This window comes from Oryctolagus cuniculus, chromosome 6, assembly GCF_964237555.1.
Source record: "Oryctolagus cuniculus chromosome 6, mOryCun1.1, whole genome shotgun sequence".
In the NCBI taxonomy this organism is placed as follows: Eukaryota; Metazoa; Chordata; class Mammalia; order Lagomorpha; family Leporidae; genus Oryctolagus; species Oryctolagus cuniculus.
In genome coordinates, this window is record NC_091437.1 from 35579585 (window position 1) to 35598477 (window position 18893).

Sequence of the window (18893 nt, forward strand, 5' to 3'; positions counted from 1 at the left end):
CATTAAGGTGAATATCTCTGATAAAATTCAATGTACAAATCTAATGCCAGATGCCAGTTTAACACTTTACAAAGCACTGTTATAAATAGTGATTTATTTAATTTTCTCAGAGCCTGGTCAATAAAGTTCCTCAAGTATATTAATTTGTCATTGTTACTATAACAAACTAATGCAAGCAATGGCTTACAACAACACAAAGTTATTATCTTAGATTTTGGAAGTTCAGAACTTCTAAGCAGTCTCACTCAAAGCAGGGTGTCAGATTGTGTGCCTCTTTGGAGGACTCAGGGAAGGATATGTTTATTTGCCTTTTCCAGCTAAAAGAGGCCACCAATATCCTTAGTTTGTGGCCATTTTTAAAGCTAACAATAGTCAGTCAAGTTTCTCTTATGCTGTGCCATTCCAGCATGGACTCCTTCATGGATAAGAACCTTTGGACTTACTCCAGTAATACAGGATAACTTCCCCATTTCACATTCATCTGACTAGCAACCTTAGTTCCATATTCACCCATGTTTCCTCCTTGCCATGTAAAGCAACATATTACAGGTTCCAGGAAACAGGAGGTGAATACCTTTGTGAATCATGATTCTGCCTACCATAGACATCAATGCTAGTGGCTGCCTGACTCTTAGATAAAAGTCTTCATATCCTCACGTCCAGTCAATTGCAATGTGAACATAGCATTTCTAATGTAGTCCACTGTCCTTTTCAGGATGTATGTGATGAGTACAGAGGCCAAATGAAAAATGGACAACTTCTCTGCACGCGAGAAAGTGATCCCGTGCGGGGTCCAGATGGCAAGACACATGGCAATAAATGTGCTATGTGTAAGGAAAGGCTGTGAGTATTCTGTAAAAATGGGTTTATATGACAGTGAGTCTTAAAAATATGACACTTATTTCTCATCTGTTTGAGGGAATGACAGTTGTTTTAAATGAGGATCTAGCCATTAATGAGATATTCACTTTGGCTGAAACATTTCTTTCCATCCTTTCTTCTAGGGAAAGGGAAGCAGCTGAAAAAAAAAAGAAAGAGGATGATGACAAGAGAAATGCAGGAGAAAAGAACAATGACAAGCATGTAATATATGTTAGACATACTACTACCTAACTGTGGCTGGTTCGTTGTACAGTTAACTCATTAAACAAGTATTTATGGAATGCTGACTCTGCCCCAATCATTGGGTATCTAATGGTAAACAGGAAAGACATGGTCAGACCTTTCGAAGAAATGCCATGCTATTCAGTGCTCTAAGTGCTACTCAGATACAGTTACTACACACTTAAGAACACTAGTGACAGTTGTCTGATTATTGTGACAATCCAGGGAATTTCATTTGTGAAGTTTTAAAACAAATAAATAATCAGGCAAACAGATGCCAAAACAAAAAACCAAGTATCAAAAATCTGGGGTTCCAGATGATAAATTCTTGAGTTGGCATTTCAGTGCCACCTTGTGTTCAATTTTGGGCTTCATATAAAATCTCAAGCACTACCCAGAGAATATTACATTACAATCTCTTTTAATCCATCTGTGGACTCCAGTTAGAAAAGAGAAGTGGCAGAATTTTCCCAGGAAGGTATTACTGTTAGCAAGGCAACTTTTCATTAGGCTTACATGAACTAAACTAAGTGAAACACTGATATTATTTAAAAATATTTGGGGAAAATCTATTGCATTTGGTAGATGAATGACTTTGAGAAAATACTTACAACTTCAAATGATCACTTATTGGCCACCTATTTAACCTCTTGGTCAATTTATAATCTAATTTTATTTATTTTAGAAATTTCAGGGAAATGATGTAAGCAGGCGGATAGGATCAAATTGATTAGATTCATAAACTGGAGACCACGTCCCCTGTTCAATCTCACACCACTACTTAACCCCACCTGAACACCCACCTGCCAATCACACTATGTAACCACTCCTCTTTGGGAGTAGATAAAAGGCCTGGAGCACGGTGGGATCTTCCCTTTTTAGATTGTGCACCCTTGTTGCACCCTTGTTGCCTCAGGGTGAGTGGCCTTCTGGCCACCTGCTCTCTGCTTTCCTGCCTGCATGCTTGTTCCACATGGCACCTACCTGCTCTCTGCCTGGTATGGACCCAACTTAGCTTCTGGACTTCTTTCTCCCCTAATTAAAACCCTCAATTCCCTATAAATTTCTCTTACTGAACAAAATCCTTGAAAACTTTAAAAAAATTTCAAACAGGAAAAAAATACTGTATTCATGAGAGTACTTCAGAAAATTCATGGGAAACTGAAATTAAAAGATGAATTTAGGGGAGGTGTTGTGGTGCAATATGTTAAACACTGATTGGGATGCTGACATCCCAAATCATAGTACCTGGGATGAAATTCCAACTCTGCTCTTTCTGATCCAACTTACTGATGTGCCTTGGAGGCAACAAGTTGATGGCCCAAGTACTTGGGTTCCTGCCACCCAAGTGGGAGACCTACATGGAGTTCCTTCCTGGTCTCATCCTGGTCCATCTTCAGCTGTTGCAGGTTTTCAGGGAGTGAACCAGCAGATGATTAGATCTCTCTACCTCTTCGTCTGTTGCTCTGCCAATAGGTACATAGGTAGGTACGTACATAGATACACAGATTCATAGATAGATATAGATAGATTTTTTAAAAAAGATGCTTATTTTGGTGCAAAATTTTTAAAAACATGCATTTTTTTTTTTTTTTTTTTTTTTTTGACAGGCAGAGTGGACAGTGAGAGAGAGAGAGACAGAGAGAAAGGTCTTCCTTTTGCCGTTGGTTCACCCTCCAATGGCCGCCGCTGCAGCCGGCGCACCGCGCTGATCCTGGCAGGAGCCAGGAGCCAGGTGCTTTTCCTGGTCTCCCATGGGGTGCAGGGCCCAAGCACCTGGGCCATCCTCCACTGCACTCCCTGGCCATAGCAGAGAGCTGGCCTGGAAGAGGGGCAACCGGGACAGAATCCGGCGCCCCAACCGGGACTAGAACCCGGTGTGCCGGCGCCGCAAGGTGGAGGATTAGCCTATTGAGCCACGGCGCCGGCAAAACATGCATGTTTTTAATATGCATTTCCCATGAACTCTTTGAAGCCCCATCATATGTATGTATATTTATTATATAATATATAATATCAAGACTGTGTGTGTGACAGAGAAAAAAAGGGGAGTGTGTTACAGTGTTATCTATCTATAACTCTCTCTACATATGCACACAAAGTAAAATAGCTTTACAAATTTTCATATTTAATTTTTCCCCAAATCTATACAGTAGACTGTTAGAATTTTATACTTGAGACAAATTCAGTAGAAATTAATTACACACAAATAGTAAATAGGAGAGCCAGAGACCAAACATATAATGTACAGGTTGCATTCAGGCAAATGGCTGCTATCATATACCTATATGTAGGTAGTGTTGAGGGCACCTGGAAAATAAAATAATTCTCATACCTTCTAAAAATAACAGCATGTGATATTTTAGCAGGCATTCAGTCTCAAACTAATATTACTATGTTGCAGCTAGGGGCCAGCGCCGTAGCTCACTTGGCTAATCCTCTGCCTGCGGCAATGGCATCCCATATGGGCACCGGGTTCTAGTTTCGGTTGCTCCTCTTCCAGTCCAGCTCTCTGCTGTGGCCCGGGAGGGCAGTGGAAGATGGCCCAAGTTCTTGGGCCCTGAACCTGCATGGGAGACCAGGAAGAAGCGCCTGGCTCCTGGCTTCAGATCAGCGCAGTGCCGGCCGTGGCGGCCATTTGTGGGGGTTGAAACAATGAAAGGAAGAGCTTTCTGTCTCTCTCTCTCACTTTCTGTAACTCTATCTTGGCTCCTTGAGTTTAAAGGAAGTTTAAAAGACTTCTGTAAATCTCCAGAGATTTCAACAGAGGTCAGATCCTTCTGGACTACCTCTAATTTGGCTTTGATTTTAGGTCTTTATTTTTCAATTTTAAGTCCATTTTTATACAACTGGATAGGAATTTTACTGTCTGCCATGTAGAAGCAAAGAGTTTTTTAAAAAGTGTAAATTGGCTGGCGCCACGTCTCAATAGGCTAATCCTCTGCCTGCAGCGCCGGCACACTGGGTTCTAGTCCCGATCGGGGCGCCGGATTCTGTCCCAGTTGCCCCTCTTCCAGTCCAGCTCTCTGCTGTGGCCCCAGAGTGCAGTGGAGGATGGCCCAAGTGCTTGGGCCCTGCACCCACATGGGAGACCAGGAGAAACACCTGGCTGCTGGCTTTGGATCAGCGTGGTGTGCCGGCCGCAGTGTGCCAGCCACAGCAGCCATTGGGGGGTGAACCAATGGCAAAAGGAAGACCTTTCTCTCTCTCTCTCTCTCTCTCACTGTCCACTCTGTCCAAAAAAAAAAAAAAAAAAGTGTAAATTGGTTAACAGGTTTCTGGTCACAAATCCAATTCTGACATTAACCTAACACTTAATATTTGGAGACTTATTTTTCTCACCTGTAAAATAGGGTTAATGAGTATTTATACAGCAGGATTTTTATGACTACTAAAGGAGACCCATGAGAGCATACAACAAATGCCTGGTGTATAATAAACATGTAACTTGAAAGTTTTTCATAAAGAAAATTTTCTATTGAGAAACAAAGCTGAACACTTCCATGTTTGTATGTCTTGACAAAGGTAAGACTTTTTGTGAGTGTTTTTGCCAGGAGACAAGCTTGGGGATCAGCATAATATAAAACTACAGATACAGAACAGGATGCCTTAGGCAACAGTAAAATTCCACTTGGGGCAAGATAGTCACTTGAAAGGGGTTCTCTGGCAAAGATTCAAATTTTTTAGATAGAAATTGGATAAAGTGACTTGGAAACATTCCATCTCTGACATCTCATTTTCTCTATTTTTCTCCCTGAACTGTTATTAATTCACATTTAACCAGCCAATCATGGTTTTCAGAACTTACAGATTGGACTATCATAGTTACATATTTTTCTGTTTTTATTTGCAGGATGAGTGTCATGAATTCCGGAGCCAACAGAGAGACTTGGGAAAACTTGTCTGCACCAGAGAAAATAACCCTGTTCGAGGCCCTGATGGCAAGATGCATGTCAACAAGTGTGCTATGTGTCAGAGCATATTGTATGTGAAGAGACTAACCAATGATTTTGGCCTTTTGTGACTTTTGTGTCAGAAGATAGTTCCTGTCACCTTAAACCCAAGGCACTTGGCATCCACACATTAAAATCCATTGCTCTTCACTTGTGCTGAGATAGTTTCCAAAACACTTTAACACATTTTTTAAATTTTTGATGATACACATGAGGACACCTGGAATTGCTAGGGTAGAAAGCCAACTATTTTATAGTGATAATCATTGATCTTTTTATAAAAAAGATTTATTTATTTACTTGAAAGGCAGAACAACAGAGAGGGGAAGATACAGACATCTTTCATCCACTGGTTCACTCCTCAAATAACTGCAACAACCCGGTGTGGGTCAAGCAGAAGATAGGAACTCCATCCTGATCTCCCACATGGGTGGCAGCGGTACCAGCACCTCGGCCATCATCCACTGCCTTCCCCGAATCAGAATAGTGAGGTTTTGAGCCATCGCTCAAATATAGGATATGCATATCACAAATGGACTCTTAACCCAATTCACTACAGCACCAGCCCCAATCATTGATTTTTAAAGAGGAGACTTATAAACTAAAAAACCTAGGATAGGCCATAGTTCCAGTTCCTCCACTCTATGGTGAGTATTCAAAAAATTCATGGAAAATTTATATCCTAAAGAAGGGTCAAATTTTTTAACTAAAATGAACTTATTTTTCAATTATATTTTCCATGAACTTTTTGAAGTACCCACATACAAAGATCATGACTATACAATATAGTTTTTGTTTAGAATCAAGGAAATGGTATTTTTTTAAATGTTCATCAATTCCAAAGTATTATAACTATGTAAAGAATGATCAAAACTTAGATTTTTACAAATTAATTAGAAAAACTGAAAGGGGAAATGAAGCATCATCTCAATGAGAACCATAAATATATACTAGCAAGGACAAAAGTACTATAATAAACTTTTCATATCAGATCATTCTGGAAGACAGTATAGTAACTGAATTCGCGAAACTTGAGAGCATTGATATAAAAATATTCTTAGGAAAATTCCAACATTCAGAACTAATTAGTAAAAATAAATAGTAGTTTTATATATTTTAAGGTATGCAAAAATAGTGTTAAATTTGCTATTGTTTATAATTAGAGAAATAGTTGGTTAAAAATAGCCATATAAAAATTACCCTTTCCTTTTTTAATTTTGCAGTGAGCGAGAAGCTAATGAAAGAAAAAGTGATGAAGAAAAACCAACTGCCAAGTCCTCAAATGATGCAAAGGTTATACCAAAATAGTTATTTTACTTTTCATTCTCATAATCTTGCATTCTATCCACTTTATGGACAATAAAGATACTAATCTTCTACTTCAAAGAAAATTCACTTCACTGTTATTGTCACTTTGAATCAACATAAGTTTTTTCCCCAGGCTTTGTGGTTCGATGATTTTGTTGATTTTGTAGAGAATAGTCTTAGAGTATATGTCAGTTGTTGCTTGGGTCTTTTCTCTTTGGCAGAAACACGGATTGAAAAAGAGAGGGTACAAAAATCTTTACCACTTTGACTGCATGCTTCTCTCTGACACTTCAAATGTGAAATGAGTTTAGGGTAGCTTATTGACATTGATTTTTAATGATTCAGATAATACAAGCTAATCTTAAGCCTCCCCTTTAGTTTATCTCCTTTATATCTTTTTTCTGTTTTCTCCAGATGATTTTCTCAGCACCAGTGAATCAGTAATGTGTATGCATCATACTGCCATTTCTATTTGCTTTGCAAGACTAAAAAGAAGACATCTTCCTTCAGTCACTTACCAGTGACAGTCACATTTGTAGAGTTAGATTCCTGTGACAGTGTCCAGGGGTCAAGAGCAAACCTCATGTGGAAAATGGGAAAAAGGATGGATGAAAGGGAGAGGGAGACCAGGAGGTCTATCAAGTGTTTTTTTGTTTGTTTCCCCATATGTCCAGGACCAGTGCAGAGAGGTTCCGAATGAAGCAGAGGAAGCCAAGTTTAGACAGTCAGGGAGTTCCTTGGCCACCAATGGCAGAATAAGTGCAGCTTCCGAAAACCATTATTTGAGAAAACCACAAAGAGAAAAGGGGGAAAATTGCATGTTCATTACCTCATTCTCATTTTCTAGGACGAATGTAGTGACTTTCGAAACTACTTAAGGAACAATGAACTCATCTGCACTCGAGAGAATGACCCAGTGCGTGGTGCTGATGGAAAATTTTATAAAAACAGGTGCTACAAGTGCAGAGCTACCTTGTGAGTAAGAATATTCTCTGCCTTTTGCTAGAGAAGAAATTGCATTCTTTAGAAACTGCTGATTGAATAAATGTGGGTGCTCACGAATCCAGGGGATCCTTAAAAAGGTCTTTAGAATCAGCCCAAAAGTCGAGAATGCTTGATGTTGTGATGGAAAGAATGTTTGGAAATTAAGGCACGGAATCTAGATCTAACTTCTAACCACAATATTTAGCAATTGTGTCACTTAATTTTTTCAACTTTAAGCATTAGTTAGAAAAAATATTCCAAATTAAAAAAAATTTATATAAGGTGAAAAAATTTCATGTATCACTTAAACAGATTTAGGAGCATAATGATACTTCCCACACTACCCTCCCTCTTGCCTACCCTCCCACCTGCCCTTCTCCTTCCTCTCTTTTTTTCCTTTTAGTTTTTTTTGACAGGCAGAGTTAGACAGTGAGAGAGGGACAGAGAGAAAGGTCTTCCTTCTGTTGGTTCACCCCCCCCAAATGGCCACTACAGCCAGCGTGCTGCACTGATCCAAAGCCAGGAGCCAGGTGCCTCCTCCTGGTTTCCCATGCAGGTGCAGGGCCCAAGCACTTGGGCCATCCTCCACTGCCTTCCCGGGCCACAGCAGAGAGCTGGACTGGAAGAGGAGCAACCAGGACAGTATCCGGTGCCCTGACCAGGACTAGAACCCAGTGTGCTGGCGCCGCAGGCAGAGGATTAGCCAAGTCAGCCATGGCGCCAGCCCTCCTTTTAATTTTTACAATGAAATACTTTATTTTATAGTTATAAGCTTAAGTGTCCACTAGTTAAAGAATTCAACAAATAGTAAGAAGAAAAAAAATACTTCCTAAACAGTAGAGTGAAGGGCTGTAAACAATAATGAAACCTCAGAATGGCAATTTCACTAATGTTGTATTTTATGTACTGTATTAGTTATCACAGATCAGTGAAAACATATGTTTGTCTTTTGGGGACTGGCTTATTTCACTAAGCATAATGGTTTCCAGTTGCATCCATTTTGTTGCAAAAGACAGGATTTTATTATTTTTTATGACTAAAGAGCAATAGTGCATAAATACCACATTGTATTTAACCATCATCAAGTGATGAACATCTGGGTTGATTCCATATTAGCTATTGTGAATTGAGCTGCAATAAACATAGGGGTACAGATAATTTTTTCATTTGCTGATTTCACTTCATTTGAGTAAACTCCCAGGTGTGGAATGCCTGGTTCATATGGCATATCTATTTTCAGCTTTCTGTGGTATCTCCATACTGTCTTCCACAATGGCTGTGCTAGTTTACATTCCTGTCAACAGTGGATTAGGGTACCTTTTCCCCTCTTCTTCATTAGCATTTATTGTTTTGTGATTTCCATATGATAGTCATTCTAACTGGGGTGAGGTAAAACCTCATTGTGGTTTTCATTTACATTTCCCTAATGGCTGGTGATCCTGAGGGTTTTTTCATATGTCTGTTAACCATTGAATTTCATCCTTTGAATAATACCTGTTGAAGTCCTTTGCCCATTTCTTAACTTGTTATTTGCTTCATTGTTGAGTTTCTTGAGCCCTTTATAGATTCAAAATAGTAATGCTTTATCAGTTGCATAGCTTGCAAGTATTTTCTCCCATTCTGTTGTTAACTCTTCATTTTGTTGAATGTTTCCTTTGCTGTGAAGAAGCTTCTTAGATTTATGTAATCCCATTTATCTATTTTTGCTTTTATTTTGTTCCATAACTAGACAAGACTCAACAGAGAAACCTTGCTTTAAAAAATTATAGATTTGGGCCTGTGCCATGGCTCACTAGGCTAATCCTCTGCCTGCGGTGCCGGCACACCGGGTTCTAGTCCCAGTCGGGGCGCTGGATTCTGTCCCGGTTGCCCCTCTTCCAGTCCAGCTTTCTGCTGTGGCCCTGGAAGGCAGTGGAGGATGGCCCAAGTGCTTGGGCCCTGCACCCGCATGGGAGACCAGGAAAAGCACCTGGCTCCTGGCTTCGGATCAGTGCAGTGCACCGGCCGCAGTGTGCCAGCTGCAGCAGCCATTGGGGGGTGAACCAACAGTAAAGGAAGACCTTTCTGTCTCTCTCTCTCTCACTGTCCACTCTGCCTATCAAAAAAAAAATTATAGATTTGTAAACCTAAAAATATATTAGAATTTCCAGGACTAAGTAATTTGTTTTTTAGAAAGAGGTTCTAGGTTATGATAATAAACAACCAAATTTGGAGACAATGAACATGATAAATGATGGTGATAATCATGATTATATAAAACAACCTCTATGAAAATAATAATAAACAGTATTTACTTAGCTTTTCACAACATGGATCTTTTGAGAAAGGAATTCCCAATGCTATTTTGTTTTTATGTTCCGTGAAATTCAAACTCAAGGACCTTAAGCAACTTGCACAGTCAGACATCTATTATATGATGAGAGTTCTAAAAGACTCCCAGTTCTGTCCTGTTCTTAACTTATCATCCTAGTCACTCATTGATTGAATGTTCTCTGCTTCTATCATATTTTATTAGGGTTGCTTAACTTTCCAACTTGTCCTTGTGAATATTATTTTAAATTATTTTTTATTTCTTTTTCCAGTCAAAGAGAAGCTTTGGAAAGGGAAAAACTTCAAGAAAAGTTGTCCCACATTCAAGCTTCTGAGGAGAAAGACAGCCTAGATTCCATCAGTTCTCTGGTAAGAATGACTGTGACTGAATTGCTACAGGATTCTTTTGGTCTCTGGCTCTTCCCTTCCACATCTCTTTTCTACAGACGGCACAGAGGAAGGCTGAGTCAGCCCAATCTGAAGTCCTTTGAGTACTAAATGCATATTTTTCCTGGTGAGAGTCCTGGGAGTACTTGTCAGCATGTTGTTATTTGCTTTTTGAGATTTTTTAGCTCTACCTCAATTTAGCATTTTTTGAAATTTTAAAAAGTGGGTGTGTAATGAGAGTGCCTACTCTCATATGTCAAAAATGTAGTCAGGTGCCTCAGTTCTATAAGTCAGCAGACCAGAGAGGCTCAACAGCTAACTTCTCTCATTTCCCTCCCCCATCTAACTCCTTTCCCAGTAACCTGGAATGCTGTGCTGAGCGTGCTCACGCTCACAAATTTCTACCTGTAAATAAGAGTGTTTAAATCTTTTTATTTAAAATATAGGCTGATGGATACCTGCAGTGCATGTCTTAGTGTAAATTAGTCTGATTTATTTATTTAATTATTTGAAAGTCAGAGTTACACAGAGAGAGAAGGAGAGGCAGACAGAGAGAGGTCTTCCATATGCTGGTTCACTCCCCCCAGATGGCTGCAATGGCTGGAGCTGTGCCAATCCAAAGCCAGGAGCCTCCTATAGATCTCCCATGTGGTTTCTTCTACTGCTTTCCCAGGCCATAGCAGAGAGTTGGATCAGAAGTGGAGCAGCCGGGACTCAAACCGGCGCCTATACAGGATGCCGTCACTACAGGCCATAGCTTAACCCACTGCGCCACAGCACCAGCCCTAATTAGTCTAATTTTTTTAAAAAAATATTTATTTATTCTAAAGGCAGAGCAGCAGAGAGGAACATACACACCACACCACATACACACACACACACACACACGCAGAAAGAGAGAGAGAGAGAGATTCCAAACATTGGTTCACCCCCACCCCCCAATGCCCTCAGCAGCTGCAGTAAGGGCCAAGAATTCCATTCAGGTCTCCCTCTTGGGTAGCAGGAATCCAAGTACTTGGGCCATCATCTGCTGCCTCCTGTGATGCGTTAGCAGGAATCTGAATTCAAAGCAGAGTAGCTGGGACTTGAACCAGGCACTCCAAAGGAGTATGCAAGTATCACAAGCAGCAACTTAACCTGCTGTGCCACAATACCTCTTTCTGGATTTCTTTTCTAGAGCCCTGACAAGGTGAGAAATAGAAAGCAGCAAAGTTAATATGAGAACATGAAGCAGATTAATGAAGTAGAATTTTAAGACTGGACCCCAAAGGGACATGATAGCACTTAGGCTGAGGATCTGAAAAAATAGAAAGAAAAGTATCAAAGGTGAATTTCATAAAATTATTTATCCAATTCAAATGGTATAACAGATCACTTACACAATTGAAAGTGCTTCAATTACACCATTCTAATAAATTGAGCTAAAATATGAGCTATTCACAAAACTAGTTCTTTCTTAAAAATACATTTTACTGAAGTGTAGCAATCATATGGTAAAAGTGCACATACCCTAAGTCTCTAGCTAAATGAATTATCACAAAGTGATCACATCTGTGACAGCAGTTCCTAGGTCAAGAAATCTCACCAGTAGACCAGAAGACCCTCCATGCTCTTTGCCAAATCCACAATTGGATTTTGAACTCTTAAGATTTCTTTAGAAAAGGAGATTTGTGTTCATTGTTTTTCCCCAACCTGGCAGTCTATTTGTCGTTCCACAAGTATTTATTGAGCACCTAGTATTTTTCCAGGCATTATTTATATTTTCTGGGCTAATAACCATAAACAAAACAAATAGGAATATTTGCACTCATAGGTTTGTAGCAATATGTTGTTACTATCCATGAATGCAGACGTCCATTGCCTTAGAATGTATTCCCTGTGGATATGGGGGACCACTATATTATGATTAATTATTTAATTCATATTTTCCAAAACTACAAAGAGCAAACATATTTGTTCTTTTCCATGGTAAACTTGGTTTTCCCACCATGGAAAATATACTGACAACAAGTACTGAGCACTTAGTATAGGACATTGTGTTAAGCGTGCTTTTAAGTGCATTTTCTGTGATAGGCAGTTGGTGTAGGTTGACTCTGCTTGGGACACCTGAATTCCGTATCACAGTGTTTGTGTTCAAATCCTAGCTCTGCTTACGATTTCAGCTTCCTGCTAATGTGCACCTTGGGAGGCAACAGATAATGGTTCAAGTAGTTGAGTCCTTACCACCCTGTTAAAGATCTGGATTGTGTTACAGGCTCATGGCTTCACCTGGAAGTTGTGGTCATTTGGGGAGAGAGTCAGCAGATGGAAGATCTTCCTCAGTATCCCCCCCTCTGTCACTCTTTGCCTTTTGAATTTAAAAAAAAGTGTCATCTGCTTTAATTCCCTAAAATAATAATGCGAGGTAAAGGATGATATTTATTATTCTTGGTTTTCAAACGAGAAATTTAAAGCTCAGAAATGTTAGGTAAATCATGTCTCCAGTATCGACAGAGCTAGAACTCAAAAACTCATCCAATTAACTATATTTACTTCTGAATTTTTCCTGAATTAGATATAACCCGAGTTAGCATTTAAAAATGAATGTTATATCTAGCATGATTATCATTCTGATTTTCTTCCCATGAGCATTACCCAGCTTACCATGCCCCACACTATGTAATGATTCTAATCTTTGTTGATTATTTTCTGTAGTAAAAAGAAGGCAAATCCAATATATGAAGGCCATTTAATGTAGAGGGAAATACATCTGTGATTTATATAACCTAAAGCACAGTTGCTTTGTGAATCATTAATTCAAATGTGACTGAGAAAACCAAGAGGTTCTCCCAAGCTCATGTGTTCATTTGAATGCTATTAAGCAAGTCTGTTTTATGTTTTTCTTTTCCAGGATTCTGAGATGTGCAAACACTACCGAGTATTGCCCAGGATAGGTTATCTTTGCCCAAAGGATTTGCAACCTGTCTGTGGAGATGATGGCCAGACGTACAACAATCCCTGCATGCTTTGTCATGAAAACCTGTAAGTTTAAAGGTTGCACCACACTCACTCCTGGAATCCCCATAGCCTGCTATGGAGTGTGTTGTTAGCTTCTTTGTACAGAGGCTGAATCTAAGGCTCAGAGGGTCAGGATAATTTGTTTAATGTCGTTAATCTAGGAAGTAGAGCAGATAGGATTTTAGATTTAAATATAATTTTCTTTTCCCCCCAGTGTATTATCATTGCATCAAAGGGAGTAACCCTTAAACATTAGGAGACTAAAGGTTCCTTTGATAATTTGAAGAAAGGTACCTCTTTTAAGAAAATTTTAAAGATAATGTGATGAATAATTTGTAGATACAATGTTTATGAGTTCATGGACTACTTGAAATCCACCCATGAAACTTACAGAATTTAAGAATTAATGAATTATTATTTATTCACAAATATTATCATCCAGAAATTTTATTACTGTATTTAAGGGGTCTTCAAATAGTTCATGGAAAATACATATTAAATATCTTTTTATTTTTATTTTTTTTAATTTTTTTGACAGGCAGAGTGGACAGTGAGAGAGAGAGACAGAGAGAAAGGTCTTCCTTTGCCGTTGGTTCACCCTCCAATGGCCGCCGCGGCCGGCGCGCTGCGGCCGGCGCACCGCGCTGATCCGATGGCAGGAGCCAGGAGCCAGGTGCTTTTCCTGGTCTCCCCATGGGGTGCAAGGCCCAAGGACTTGGGCCATCCTCCACTGCACTCCTGGGCCACAGCAGAGAGCTGGCCTGGAAGAGGGGCAACCGGGACAGAATCCGGCGCCCCGACCGGGACTAGAACCCGGTGTGCCGGCGCCGCAAGGTGGAGAATTAGCCGAGTGAGCCGCGGCGCCGGCCTAAATATCTTTTAATTCCGTTTTATACAAACTGTTTAAAGTGCCTTCATGTATCTTAGTATAGTCTAGAAATCCTTTAATTCCTCTCTGTGGTAAATGTTAGGGCCTAATTATTCATATACTTTTCATTGACTATACAGACCCATAAACAGTAATTGTCTACTCACAGAAACTTTGGATTCAGAAACTCAAATATTTATGAAATGTTAATAAAGCATGCTTTAGGATGGATTGTTTGGTTAAGGAAGGCAGGAGAATACATTAGAGATAAAAGAAGATTCAGGCTATCCCAAGGAAGTGACCAATACTGATTTCTGTGGTCTGAAACGAAGTTTTTGGAGAGCAATTGCAATTGAAGCAACATCTAAAGACAAATTGTACAGTCTTGATAAATGATGCACTTGCCATCATCAGAGGCAACAAGTAGACATTTGATTCAAAATATTCCTTAAGTGAGAGGTATTAAAATTCCTACTCTCAGAGATCCTTTCACACTGTAAAATTCAAACTGTGTTATGTCTTGCTATATTTTAAAATTTCTAAGTCATATTATAGATACTCAATATATAGTCAGACCTCTCTAAGATCTAATTTTCCCATCTATAAAATAATGACTTTTGAGTGATCTCCACGTTTATTTCCAACATTCATCAATGAGGTACATATACTAGTGAATGAAATGCGATGGAATAGGTCCAGGGATAGAGGACAAATCCAGAGCAGAAGAGAGAGCATGCATGACGCCTACTGGAAACAGTTGAAAGCAGATTCATTTCTGCCCCCAGTTTAGTTTGGTACGATGTGTAAACATCACCTACATTGTCATTGTTTTTTCTCATTTTAATTCTGGATTTTCCCATCATTGAAGCACCCTCTGCTCTGTTTCAGGATACGCCAAACTAATACACACATCCGTAGTAAAGGGAGATGTGAGGAGGGCAGCGACCCAGGAGCCACACCTGTCAGCCTGCCTACATCTGTGAGTACACTGCCTACATGATTACAATGTTGGAAGCAGTTAGTTCTACTTTTATTCCCTTGCATTACGTGATGGAAAATCTCAGGCCAGAGAACGATGCATTGTCAGGTGGCCTCAGAATTGATCACATTGTCATTGTGAAGATAATTAAGCAATTGCTGAAATACATGAGAGCAATAATATAGCGATTGGCTAATTGCTTATAAGCAATGTTCCCAATCTAGCATTACTTTTTGCAGGGTAAATTTCATTCTCTGTGATCTACAATTTTAAAAACAACAGAGAATAGAGAGTTCAGAAAGTGACATTGCTATATTGAAATCATTTCATTGCAATGTCTGTTGCATGACATTTTCCCCCAACATTGCAAATTGGTCTATTTGGTTTAAACATGTTCAAGGACATTTCAATACAGTTACTGAGTTTGAAAGTCGCCCTTGTTACTGTGTTTGAGGAGTGTCTTTCTCAAGTAAGATGATGTGTACCTTGGAAAATATAGGAATTTTCACATAAGAGAAAATGTTTTATTAGAAAAGTTGATTCAAACTTCACTTTTTATATTCTTCACATATGAGACCTTTGATGAATCACATTATTACTCTAAACCAATGTCTCAATGAACTAATGGAAATATTCATCAAACACTAGTTTTTAAGCATTTGGCATTTGGCACAGTATCTGAAAAATTATGAGCGTATTTTATTATTATAAGGGCTGTGACCAAAGTATGAATTCAGAGCAAGAGAAGAGTTTGAAGTATAAACTTAGGAAAATGGACCCTGGAACAATGCTTATTAATTTTAATAAATTATTTTATTAGTTATATTTTGATAAAACTGCATGAATATTTAACAAACATTTGTATTTAATAAAATTTTTGATACATTATGTTTAATAAAAGTATTTATTATTAGCAACAACTATCTATACTCCATTTCACTGCCACAAAAAATGTTGGCAATAATGGTGTTAGAAACTATTCTGCTAGATTTGGGATCTTAGTTAAGTCAGCAACAATGCTAGGTGAGGCCATAGTCAGAACTACTCAACAAGCTTTGATATGGAAAATTGGGAAAACAAGAGCTGCATATTCCAGTGCTTCTGTTTTCAGGTTAGCAATTGGTTGGCAGAGGCCCAGGATAAAATCAGAATACCTGCATTTCTTTCTTGAATGTTGATCATTTACCTATCTGATTCTTTATTTATCCATAAAAAGGGGGTTTAGACTTTTGTTCTAGCCCCCATATTGGGCTTGCTATCTAATTACATAGAAATTCTTACTGATTTGCTCACAATTTTATTGATACAGCATACTGTTCCCTGTCCTTACAAACATGCTTAGTCACATGTATCTCTGAACAGGGAGGTCAAAATAATTTTTTTGCAAATCAATAGATTATCTTGAACCACACCTCCCTCTACTGCATCCTATGTAGGAAACTTTGCAAAAACTGCTTTATAATGAACTTGCTATATGGTTATACTGATAAAATGTATTAGTTCAAAGAATGAAGAAATTGCCAGCTTTGAGCACATAGGTTTTGTAAGGAACTTTGTTCCTTATATTTCTGGATGTTTTCTTTCCACTAGGGCTACATTGTAGGCATTGGTGATAGGAATTACTTATGGTGTTAGTTGGCAAAACCAGTCATTGAAGCAAAAGATGTCTAGGACATAGCTGAAACTTTAGTTCTACTCTGACCAGTGGTATGATGTTGGGCACTGCCCAACATTGTTCTGATGACTGTTATGGGTATATATTATACTGGTTGGCATCTATTGACTGAACTTTATTCCTTCCTGGGTGAAAGATTCTCTAAGACAATCTAGGATCCTTAGAATGGAATGAAGAATTAAGCCATTTCTTTCCTAGAAAAGAAAGTTGATGATTCTGGTTTTTGCTTACCATATTATATATTACTATATAATAAGTATGATATAATAACTACTAAGGCTTATGTAGCTTTCAAGAGTTTTCTGTACATTTTCATTTTTCATCTTGGTAATAGTCCTGTGACTATGGAAGGGATCATTGTCCTCCCCATTTTACAAAAAATCAGCTTTTGGAAAATTTGTCATTTGTTAAAGCTACTGAGTACCATATCTTGGATCCACTAAGAATCTTCTGAATTTGTTATGCTCTTCTGTCGCCATCACTTACTTGTCTGAAAACCAGGATTCTAGAGATGATATTAAATCAATTAAAAGAAGATTTGTTTTGAAGAAAAGTCCTATATTAAGGAAAACACCAATATTATTTAATGAGTCAAACAAGTGAATGCTTAACAGTTTCATGAGGAACCTTATCAAGGACTGGACAAGACCATAGCTTTCTCTTTCAAACAACAGAAAACTTCATGGAGTTGATGTAGGCCTGAGAATAGATGCCTGAGTTTGGAATGACAATGCTACTCATACCTTGATAGTACCAGCTGATGATGTACATTTCCACAGAAGAAAACTTCCTGAGCTCCTTGACCCTTTTAAAATATTTTAAAATCTTTACTAAATGTCTAAAACATTGATTTCAAGAGTATATGAATTCATGAATGACTCAGCAAACAAAACAACTGATTATATTTTCATGACCTAAAACAAACTGTAAGAGAAAATCATTAGTATTATAAGAATTTGATTCGGAACTGGCATTGTGGCATAGCAGGTAAAGCTACCTCCTGTGAAGCTGACATCACATATGGGCACCAGTTCATGTCCCAGGTGTCAACTTCTGATCTAGTTCTATGCTAATGGCCTAGATAAAACAGTGGAAGATGGCCCACGTGTTGGGCCACTACCTACTGATGTAGGAGAACTGAATGAAGCTCTTGGCTCCTGGCTTTGGCCTGGCCCAGAGCAGGCCATTGTGACCATCTGGAGAATGAATCTGTGGATGGAAGATTCTCCCCCCGCCCCCCACCACATACACATTTCTCTCTCTCTCTCTCTCTCTCTCTCTCTCTCTGTGTGTGTGTAATCCTTCCAAAATAAATAAAATATTTAATAAAAATAATTTGATTCATCATAACCTTATATGAGACCTTGACAAATTATTAAACTTCTTGGAAGCCCAGTTTCTTCATTTGAAAAATAGTGTGAATGACACCTATCTTTTTTATTACCGTAAAGGTTATACATAATCAAGAGCATAGTTAGGCCATGATCATTTTTGTATCCACTTCATCAGGTAGTACAGACTAAGTGTTCAATTGATACTCATTGAATTAAATTATAGAAAAAATAAAATAGTGGTCTTAACATTGTTAGTTCTTGAGAAAATGCATCAACCTATGGATTTATTTGATTAAGATACAGCTATAAATGTACAACCCATAACACTGCAGCATCCTTGAGTTCTAGCATCTAACCTACTCATCTTCTCTTCTAGGACAAATGATGTGAGGACTGGTGAAAGCCACATTGGAGAAAGATACCCCCGTTCTGAATCACCTCCCTTCACCTTCTGTATATACAAGGAATTCTTCAAAAGCTCATCTTATTTACTATAGAAAATAGCACAGTGCTGTTGGGAATGGACTCACTGATTTTCAGGCTTTTCCATCTCTTTCCTCCTAGACTCTGTGATCTGAGGTTACATAGACATCTCTACCCAGTCTTTTCTCTGGAAATGTCATCCTGATCACAATGCTGTCTGTCCAACTGCCTGTTTAATAAAAGTAGACTCAGCAGAACACTCTTTCTGGGATTTTTTTTGGTCACTGCTTAGATATTAGGAATATATTTTTTACTGACACTGAATAAACTCTACGTTTTGGCTTACTAAGCCCATGGGTGGATAGAGGATGTTAACTTTTTTCATATTCAACTTTCTATCCTAATTAGGAAAAGTGTCTATAAAAGAGATACTGCAAAAAGCTCTCAGGCAGCCAACAGCTGCATAATGCCCAGGCAGCCAACAGCCAGATAAAGCTAAACCAGCTATGAATAAGCCTCTCTGTAGCTGTCTATCACCCACCACTGCCCCATCTTGTTATTATATTTCTTT

At 38.7% G+C, this 18893-nt stretch overlaps 1 protein-coding gene across 1 annotated transcript in view; it reads left to right on the forward strand.

Annotated features, from left to right (window-relative positions):
- Nucleotides 1–18579, forward strand: part of SPINK5 (serine peptidase inhibitor Kazal type 5) — a 78806-nt gene extending 60227 nt beyond the window's left edge. Inside the window, exons 25-33 of the mRNA XM_008255208.4 lie at nucleotides 716–843; nucleotides 1005–1083; nucleotides 4958–5088; nucleotides 6281–6350; nucleotides 7213–7340; nucleotides 9932–10028; nucleotides 12937–13067; nucleotides 14800–14890; nucleotides 18276–18579. Coding sequence (XP_008253430.2) covers nucleotides 716–843; nucleotides 1005–1083; nucleotides 4958–5088; nucleotides 6281–6350; nucleotides 7213–7340; nucleotides 9932–10028; nucleotides 12937–13067; nucleotides 14800–14890; nucleotides 18276–18284 — 864 coding nt within the window. The 3' untranslated portion in view covers nucleotides 18285–18579. The remainder of the gene's footprint in view (nucleotides 1–715; nucleotides 844–1004; nucleotides 1084–4957; nucleotides 5089–6280; nucleotides 6351–7212; nucleotides 7341–9931; nucleotides 10029–12936; nucleotides 13068–14799; nucleotides 14891–18275) is intronic.
- Nucleotides 18580–18893: the final 314 nt, after the last annotated feature.